This window comes from Thamnophis sirtalis, unplaced genomic scaffold (assembly GCF_051295495.1).
Source record: "Thamnophis sirtalis isolate CommonGarterSnake01/CBP01778 unplaced genomic scaffold, rThaSir2_p1.2 scaffold_4, whole genome shotgun sequence".
In the NCBI taxonomy this organism is placed as follows: Eukaryota; Metazoa; Chordata; class Lepidosauria; order Squamata; family Natricidae; genus Thamnophis; species Thamnophis sirtalis.
The window spans coordinates 133,086,257-133,096,775 of NW_028261384.1; the positions used below are offsets into that span (position 1 = coordinate 133,086,257).

At 40.2% G+C, this 10,519-nt stretch overlaps 1 protein-coding gene across 1 annotated transcript; it reads right to left on the bottom strand.

The window, feature by feature from the left end:
- Window positions 1-4,644: 4,644 nt before the first annotated feature.
- Window positions 4,645-7,192, bottom strand: LOC148046702 (olfactory receptor 6M1-like). Its single transcript, XM_087714899.1, has 2 exons — window positions 7,073-7,192; window positions 4,645-5,448 (listed from the first exon to the last, which is right to left on the bottom strand). The coding sequence occupies exons 1-2, from the start codon at window positions 7,190-7,192 to the stop codon at window positions 4,645-4,647; spliced, it is 924 nt and encodes a 307-aa protein (XP_087571025.1).
- Between the last annotated feature and the right edge of the window lie 3,327 nt (window positions 7,193-10,519).

Consider the following 10,519-nt stretch of genomic DNA (forward strand, 5'->3'; position numbering starts at 1 on the left):
CCAGAAGTTGTGAATGCTCCAACACTGGAAATTTTTAAGATGTTGGATAACCATTTGTCTGAAGTGGTGTAACACCCCAACTGCCTAAGTGGGGTGTTGGACTAGAAGACCTACAAGATCCCTTCCAACTATGTTATTCTAAGAAACATGGCCACTTCCAATCCAATCTTCTTTAGACTGGCATTCTGCCTAAACATAGAATATGCTCGTATTTTCCTCCATCCTTTGACACTTTCTCCCAAAATGAACTCAGCAGATGATTAACTCCTAGGCAGCAGCAATATCCCTCTTGACAATCAGCTAAATAAATTAGCATTTAAAAAGTATAAGTTGAGATTCCTCTTTGGAGAGATTTGCTAATGGGTTCCCCAGAGGGTACAGTTTGTAAATAAATGTATTCATTCTGGTGGCATCAAAACTTTAATGATATTAGGCTGTTTTTCCTACTTGCAGTGCATATTGTAGAAAGTTAGAAAGTTAGCCGCCACTTCTCATTCCCAACTCTAGGGGGCGGTGCTCATCAGCCAGCGCCGTCTGAAGACGTCTCCATGGATATGTGGCCAGCAGGACTCAATGCCAAAGGTACATGGAATGCTGTTACGCTCCCACCAAAGGTGGTCCCTACTTTTCTACTTGCATTTTTACATCCTTTTGAACTGCTAGGTTGGCAGAAGCTGGGACAAGTAACCGGAGCTTCCTCCTTTATGTGGCGCTAGAGATTCGAACCACCAAACTACCAAACTCTTTGATGACAAGCTCAACATCTTAGTCACTGATCCACCATGTCCCTTACCCCTCTCCTAGGTGAATGAAATATTTTCAGGAATATTAAAAAGACAATATATTATATTTCCCTAAAGGAGGAATGGAGAAACATGTTTTTTGTGGCAGAAAGAACCCCCACTTTCCTTAACAGCCCACAGCAGATGTCAGCACTTAGGAGATAAAGAGAGAGATCTATTCATAGGCAAAGCAAATATTGCAGGAGGGAATCCATTCAAAGCAGAATCTTCTTCTTCTGCCATATGCATCATCGGATGTTGGCCATCATGTTGCCAATCCTATTTTTTCAACAGATGCACAAAAAAGTGCTGTTGAGTTTTGTCCAAACCAATGCCTTAGATTTTGAAGCCATGATGTTCTTCTTCTGCCTGGACCTCATTTGCATTCAATCTTTCCTTGGAGGGTTAAATGAAGTATATGCCATATTTTTCAAAACATGATATCTCACATATGATCTACCTGGAATGTCACAACATATGAAGGAAATATATCACATTTTCTCCTCTGGAGGCACAATGAACTGAAAATTATTGGTCTGTGTCTGGATGCAGGATCTGACATGTTTCCTCCCAGCTTCTATATTTGCATACCTCTAAATATCTAAGGTGGCTCAGTGGCTAAGACGCTGAGCTTGTCAATCGAAAGGTCGGCAGTTCAGTGGTTCGAATCCCTAGTGCCACATAATGGAGGGAGTTCCCATTACTTGTCCCAGTTTCTGCCAACCTAGCAGTTCAAAAGCATGTAAAAACACAAGTAGAAAAATAGGGACCACCTTTGGTGGGAAGGTAACAGTGTTCCATGCACCTTTGGTGTCTGGTTACGCCAGCCACATGACCATGGAGATGTCTTCGGACAGCGCTGGCTCTTTGGCTTTGAAATGAAGATGAGCACCGCCCCCTAGCGTCAGAAACGACTAGCACATATGTGTGAGGGGAACCTTTACCTTTACTAAATATCTATATTTTTTACACTGTTTCTGTTCTATTATATTCCTTCTTTGCAAATATTTCTCATATAAGACTTAAATTACAATTGGGGAACAAATCAATTCATGTCAACTATTTTTTTTCTTTTAAGTTTCTTAAAAGAAACTCAATTGATACTGCAACACAAAAGGATGATAAGGCAGTTTCACATTATGGGGGTTAAATTACAACAGTTTGTTTTGTGACCTTTCGAAGATACAACAGCACTGAAAAAGTGATTTATGGCCATTTTCCACACTTACGACCATTGCAGTGTCCCCATGTGATCAAAATTCAGATACTGGACAACTCTCATGTTTGTGACCATTATAATGTCCTGAGACCAGTGGTGGGTTTCAGGAGGTATGCCTTGGTACAGGTGTCCCGGAGCCTCTCCGGAGCACTGGATACCGTTCCAGTACGGTGCTCCGGAGGGCCCTCCCGCCCGCCCAAGCTCCTTGCTGGTCTTTTAAGTCTTCAGAGCTACCGTGCATGTGCACGGCACGTATAGCGCCTGCGTGACACTCCGCTGAGTCCATGTGGACACCGCTGGGCCCGTTCCAACCGTACCAGTTGGAAAGGTACCTGGAACCCACCACTACCTGGAACCATACAATCACATTTGGAGACCTTCTGACAAGCAAAGGCAGTGTTGCATACTTCCAGTGCTAATTCTCAGTCAAGATCAGGATTAGAAATAGAAAAAGAAAGGCAACAGTTTCACAATGTAGATTGTTTCCCAACTCTGAACTATCCATCATGACATTAAAAACATACTTTTGCAAAATTTAACTCTGATGTAATTGTGGCCATTGCCCATGTTGTTCCCTTAGGAGGAGCAGAGAAGTCCTTGCTCTTCTGGAATGTATTTTCGAGATTCCAGTCTAGACTAGCGATAGCCAAATCTGGCCTTAGGTTTTGCCTTAGTTTACCTTCCCAATGAGCAACTGAATTGGAAGATCATTTAAAAGCAGTTTATTATTGTACCCTGATAAAGTGGGCTCTCCCTATGAAAAGGAGAACCTTGAGACCAGTGGTGGGATTCAAATAATTTAATAACTAGTTCTCTGCCCTGATGACTAGCTGGGTAGGCGGGGATCAGTGGTCATGTGATTGGGTGGGCATGGCCAACTCTATGTCACTCAGGTCAATGGGCTCTTTGCTTTAGCTGTTACAATGTAATAAGGGTTAACTGGAGAGGCAGTTTCTGTAAGCAGGGTAATAAAGATTAGGCTAGAAACAACACCAGAATGTTTCCTTCCTGCCTTCCTTACAGGATTAGCTCTTTAAAGTGGAAAAAACAAAATGAGATTTCTTCCAACAACCGATTCTCCAAACTGCTTAGAAAGTTAAGAACCGGTTCTCCCGAATAGGTCGAACTGGCTGAATCCCACCACTGCTTGAGACCCATCTTACATTCCTTTTTTATAGTTAACACAATATAGAAACACAACACAAAAATGAAAGAGGAAAATTGGTTGGTCAAGATAAGAGAAAACTGTTCCTCGCACAGTACATTAACCACAAAGCTTGTTTGAAGTTATATAACCAGATGCCAGTTGACCCTAAGAATCTTTTTTCTGATCAGGAGATAAGAATTCCTTCTGTAAATTATCATTTCGGTTTAGGAATGTGAAAAGCTGTCAAATCAATCCATAGAGCCATACAGTAAAGGTTTTCCTACATTCCAATCTGTAATGAGCCTGAACATAGAAAATAAGTCAAATTAAAATACAAAATAACTATGTTAACTAGCAGATTACAAAGTCCATGTCATGTACCCCTCGCTACAGCATTAGATGATGGTTTTCTCATCCATATATTAATCAAATCCAAGTGTTAGGTAAGCTCCCCATTGGGAGAGCGAGTGCGTTCAGAGAAGCATTGTGAGAGTTGTGTTGGAGAACACACAAACCAGCATTCAGAGACACTGCAGTTTAAATAGGCCTTTACTTTTGTGGCAATAGAGGTATCAGAGTCCATCAAACAGTCCAAGTCATACACGGATAAGTCAGTCAGTCATCAATGCCTTTCAGTTAAGGGATAATCCAAATAACATAGTCCATAATCATACAAACAGTCTGGTACTTACAATAGCTCACGGCACTTTCTAACAGCCAGCTTCCAAAACACTCAGATCAGATCAGCCCAGCATCTAACAAACAGAGAGCTAACAGTCATTCTGGCTCCCTCTTATGGCCGATTGGGGAACACAGCAACTAATCACATTTTACAGTATGATTCAAAGAAACAGGTATAACATTGCTATATGATTTATATATTGCAAACCCAACCATTAGATTATATTCCTAACATTCTCCCCTTCGGGTAGGACAATATATAAATCTTACAATCTTAATCCGTATTCCTCGCAACAACCTTTATGCTTTATAGTACCTTGGGCTTTGGTAAGGTGGTCTGCAATGTTATCTTCAGACATGCAGTACTCTAGCGTAATCAGTTTATTACTAACACTTTGCTTTACATTCAGATATCTTATATCAGTGTGTTTTGACCTAGTTCTTACAGCAAGATTGGATGCCATCTGAATTGCTGCTTGATTGTCTTCATAAACAACAATAGGCTCTCATATGTCAATTCCCATATCCAGTAGGAGTTGTTTGTAACAAACTACATCTGTACATAATAATGACAAACATGAGAACTCAGCCTCCATAGTCGATAGACTTAAATGTTTTTGTCTAATAGACCACCATCCAATTAGTGCTTTCCCCAGGAATACAACAAACCTTGATGTTGATTTCTGTGTAGATACATCTGTAGCAAAACTTGCACCAGCATATACAGTTTATATTCCTAACACCAAGTCTGTTCACATTGGTTTGAGATCAGCCAAGGTTGGCAAAACCCTTCCAACGATTCCTTCTCACAAAATTCATTTGGGTCTCTGCCAACAGTCTCGGAAGGCATCCTTGACTTTCTCGTTCCTTAGACTGTAAATAAATGGATTCAGTAATGGGGTAACCACAGCAGTAAGAACTGCCACAGCTTTCTGGGCATCTCGTGACCGACCCTCGCTGGGCAAAGAGTACATGAAGATGGCACTGCCGTAGAAGATGGAAGCAACTGTAAGATGAGAGGCACAGGTTGAAAAAGTCCTCCTACGACTACCACTGGTCTGCATCCTCAAGACAGTCACAATGATGTAGAGGTAAGAGACAACAGTTACGCACAAAGAGCTGAGTAACACCAGAGCAGAGAGGGTAGATTCCAGCGTCAGTAGAGTATCTACATCATTGCAAGAAAGCTTGACCAGTGGAGCATAATCACAGAAGAAATGATCGATAACCTTAGAGCTGCAGAAGGACAGTTGGCTCAGGAGAACAATGGGGCCAAAATTATTCAGGAAACTACCAACCCAGCATGCCAATATCAAATTCACACAGACCTGTCCATTCATGATGATGGTGTAGCGCAACGGATGGCAGATAGCAATGTAGCGGTCAAAGGCCATGACGGCAATCAGGATGATCTCACAGGTACCAAAGAAGAAGTAAGAGTAGCACTGAACAATGCAGCCCAAGAAGGAGATTGATTTGTTCCGAGAAACTAGATTGGTCATCATCTTCGGTGTGATTGTCAGAACGAAAACTACCTCCAGAAAGGAGAGGTTGCAGAGGAAGAAATACATGGGGGTTTGCAAGCGACGGTCGATGCCTACCAGTGTGATAATCGTGAGGTTCCCAGCCAAAGTGAAAACACACACAACCAGGAGCAATGAAAAAAGGAAGAGTTCCATGGGCCTTGGTAGTTGGAAGCCAACTAAGATGAACTCTCTCACTTCTGTTGTGATGTTTTGAGTCCTAGTTCCCATCGTGAATTTGCTGGTGGAGAAAAACAGAGAGAAGAAACAACCCACTGCAGATTGGTGCCATTAAATATGTCTGTCTGTCTGTATATCTATCTATCCATTTATCCATTTATCCATTTATCCATCCATCCATCCATCCATCCATCCATCCATCCATCCATCCATCCATCCATCCATCCATCCATCCATCCATCCATCCATCTATCTATCTATCTATCTATCTATCTATCTATCTATCTATCTATCTATCTATCTATATTCATCTATCATCTATCTATCTATCTATCTATCTATCTATCTATCTATCTATCTATCTATCTATCTATCTATCTATCTATCTATCATCTAATATCTATCTATCATCTAATATCTATCTATCTATCTATCTATCTATCTATCTATCATCTATCTATCTATCTATCTATCTATCTATCTATCTATCTATCTATCTATCATCTAATATCTATCTATCTATCATCTAATATCTATCTATCTATCTATCTATCTATCTATCTATCTATCTATCTATCTATCTATCTCTATCTCTATCTCTATCTCTATCTTACCTTCTTCTCTTGTCCCAAGTTCAAACTTGTAGACCTCTCATCAAAGAGTGCCAGACACAGCATTTTGAGGCCAAGTGACTGGGATCTACCCCATCAGGTTCCTTCTCATAGAAATGCACCAACATCAAAATGCCTTCTCCCAAGCAGCAGAAACCTGAGTACCGATAGTCACCTGTCCTTCAGAATGTGAGTCTGCAAAAGAAGACATTTTGGTTGGATCACAGCTTTTCAGTCACTGAATACATGTATGGGTTTTCCCCCCCCCATAAAACAAGAATTTGTTTTATTAAAGAAGATGGCATTGCTGGTGTTATGTGACATTCACTCAAAGTATTCCTTTCTATATTTCATGGTCAAGAACTGTCTATAATATTACCACTCTAGCATGAACGCCTTTATAGAGATACTTCTTTTTATATAAAGTATATAAAGACCCATTATGTAAAACACCAAGAGCTTCTATACTGGAAATAGCAATAGCACTTAGACATATATAGCGCTTCACAGTGCTTTGCAGCCCTCTCTAAGTGGTTTACAGAGTCAGAATATTGCTCCCAACAATTTGAGCCCTCATTTTACCGACCTCTGAAGGATATTCCCCCAGCGACGCAGGAAATGACCAACAATGAGCACATTTGGGGATTCATGATGGTTGGGTAGTGAAGAGGGTTACAGATGGCTATGTATCGATCAACTGACATTGTGGCCAGTAAGAGGAACTCAGTGGTACCAAGGGCCAAATACAGAAATGTCTGTACGAAGCAACCAACTAAAGAGATGCTCTTACTCCCAGTAGCTATGTTGACTAGTGCTTTGGGAATTACAGTACTCAAATATCCAATATCTACCCATGCCAAATATCGGAGGAAGAAATACATAGGGCTACAGAACTGAACATTCACCTGTGTGATAATAATAATCAGCATGTTTCCTATTAAAGTCAAAAGATAAATTCCAAAGAGCAGGAGAAAAAGGCTAACCTCAAGGGGAAAGATGTCAGTCAGCCCCAACAATATGAATTCCGTTACTGTGGTCCGGTTTGTCATCAGTCCATTCCTAAAAACAGTGTCAAGGTTTTAATTTTCCAATCTCCCTTCTTCTTTTCATTGCATGTTTCAAATGAGCATCAGCTTATCTGCTTCCATTCTTTGAATCAAAACAAGATTCTTCTAATATGTTATTTTAAGAACTCCATATCCTTATCGTCAAATTCCAGGTGTGGTTATTCTCAGGTGGAGTTAGATGGGAACTCTCCATGTTTCAATGTCAAAAACAATTCATCCTTTTGGACACACAAAGATCTGTCTTTGGATGATGCTTTGGGGGGAGGTATTATTTCACCTTTGTTCGGTTTTCTCCAGTCTGTTTTTGTGAGATGGGTCCAAATTCTCTTTTGATTCCTTTACCTAAAACCAATGTGAATAGATGAATGTGAGCAAAACCAATGTGAATAGACAAAGATGAGTGTGTGTCTGTGTGTGTGTGTGTGTCTCTCTCTCTCTGTATGTGTGTGTGTCTGTGTGTGTGTGTGTGAGAGAGAGATTGTTAAAGCTAAAATATATGAAGAACAGTTGCAGGAATTGGGTATATCAAGTATAATGAAAAAGAGGTATTGTCTGGAACATTCTACCATGTATGGTGAACATGCTCCATCACAAGGAAATATTGGTGTAAAATTCAGAGACGGCTGGAAGACATTACAGCACAAAATATAGAATTGCTCTTATTAGGAATAATAGACCTGAAAATGGATAAAAAAATTCAATACATAATACTACACATACTCACTGCAGCTAAAATCACCTTCGCACAAAACTGGAAACAAATCAATATACCCGCAGGTGAAACAATAATTAGAAAGGTACTCGAATGTGCAGAGATGGACAAAATGACCATGGAACTAAAAAAAGAAAAGAATCGGATTTCGATAAAATATGGAATAGAATTTATAAGTGGCTAGAAAACGGAAGCCAAAACAGGAAGTAGAAGTCTTTGTGTTTTTTTCTAAACTAGTATTGAATAAAAATTAACCAAAGTTACTAATTACTATTAAAATATTAAGCACAATGCAAATATAATGGTGATATAAACAATTAATATTATTACAAGAATTAGTACAATTGTTTTTATACTATTACAGAAGTTGAAATCAAATACCAATACAGAGTTGGAAGGAACCTTGGAGGTCTTCTAGTCCAACCCCATGCCTAGGCAGGAAACCCTATACCGTTTCAGACAAATGGCTATCTAAAATCTTCTTAAAGACTTCCAGTGTTGGGGCATTCACAACTTCTGGAGGCAAGCTGTTCCACTGATTAATTGTTCTAACTGTCAGGAAATTTCTCCTCAGTTCTAAGTTGCTTTTCTCCTTGATTAGTTTTCACCCATTGCTTCTTGTCCTGCCCTCAGGTCCCTTGGAGAATAGTTTGGCTCCCTCTTCTTTGTGGCAGCCCCTGAGATATTGAAGACTGCTATCATGTCTCCCCTGGTCCTTCTCTTCATTAAACTAGACATACCCAGTTCCTACAACTGTTCTTCCTATGTTTTAGTCTTCATGGGAAGGCAATGGAGAATGAAGAACTACAAAGGCTAAACATGATACAGAAGGCTGTATAACTATTTTATATTGTTATGTTTGTCTTGTTTTTTTCCTTTTGTTTGTGTTTTCTGTTTTTAAAGGTAAAATGTTTAATAAAAACAATTTTTAAAAAAGAAAAGGAGGACTAGGAGTGACATGATAGCAGTATTCCAGTATTTTAGGGGCTTCTAGTCCAACCCCCTGTCAAGCAGGAGATCCTATACCAGTGGTGGGATTCACATAATTTAACAACCGGTTCTCTGCCCTAATGAACGGCTGGGTGGGTGTGGCTCAGTGGTCATGTGACTGGGTGGGCTTGGCCAACTCAACATCACTCAGGTTGATGGGCGCTTTGCCTTAGCAGTTACAATGTAATAAGGGTTAACGGGACAGGCAGTTTCTGTAAGCAGGGCAATAAAGATGAGGCTAGAAATAAAACCAGAATGTTTCCTTCCTGCCTTCCTTACAGGATTAGCCCTGTAAAGTGGAAAGAAACAAAAGGAGATTTTTTCCAACAGCCGGTTCTCCAAAGTGCTTAAAAAGTTAACAACCGGTTCTCCCGAATAGGTGCAAACTGGCTGAATCCCACCACTGCCCTATACCATGTTAGAGAAATGGTTGTCCAGACCCTTCCTTAAAGCCTCTAAAGTTGGAGCAACCACAGTTCTGAAGACAAGCTGTTCCATTGCTTTATTGTTCTTATTAACCATAGAATTCCATTCCCTCTTTTCTTATTCTAACTGGGATAAAAACCTCAAGAGGAATAGCCACATTCACCAATACTAACACCACGCATGAACCAAGGCCAAATCTTTTATTGTATCGTATTACTTTTGATTGCGGTGACATGATAGCAGTGTTCTAATATTTGATGGGCTGCCACAAAGAAGAGGGAGCAAAACTATTCTCCAAAGCACCTGAAGGCAGGACAAGAAGCAATGGGGTGGAAACTTATCAAGGAGAGAACCAAGCTAGAACTAAGAAGGAATTTCCTGACAATAAGAACAATTAATCGGCGGAATGATTTGCCTCCAGAAATTGTGAGTCCTCCAACATTGGAGGTTTTTAAGAAGAGATTGCACAGCCACTTGTCTGAAGTGGTATAGGGTTTCCTACTTAAGCAGAGGGTTGGACTAGAAGACCTGCAAGTTCCTTTCCAACTCTGTTATTCTGAATTTAAGGACCTTCCCAGAGATTTCACTTTCACGCAAATTCAGAGTAAGAAGAGGTGTTGGAAAAGCTGCAGTACAAGCTACATGCTTTGTTTAGGCAGGATGCCGTGGAAGCAATTTTCCTTTTCCATTTATCTGAAGTTTTCACATTTTGCTAAGAGAAATGCATGCTTTTACTTTAAAAATGTTGTTGGAACTACATTTAAGTTGTATTAGTGCTGATAAATAAATAAAGGGAGACTAGTATAGATCTATTTCAAGCTATTTAGCTCTCATCAGCTAGCCATACCCTTACTGGGATTCAAACCTGTGCTGTATTACATCTTAGGCAGATGTCTTAACCATTAAGCCACAGGTCCTCCTCCTTATCAGCTTGAGCCAGGGGAGTAGGTATATATTTAGTGTCACAACCCCTGGTATGCCCCAATTCCTCCCATAATTGGGGCATACCAGGGGTTGTGACACTAAATATATAACTACATTTAAGTATCGACTTTAAGATAACTGCTGAGGAGTATTCACTGGGTTCCTTTCTTTGCAGCTGTGAAACACGGGAAACTTCTGTTTTCAGCCTCGCAATGTAACTCCTGCCTAAGCAGGGGGTTGGACTAGAAGACCTCCAA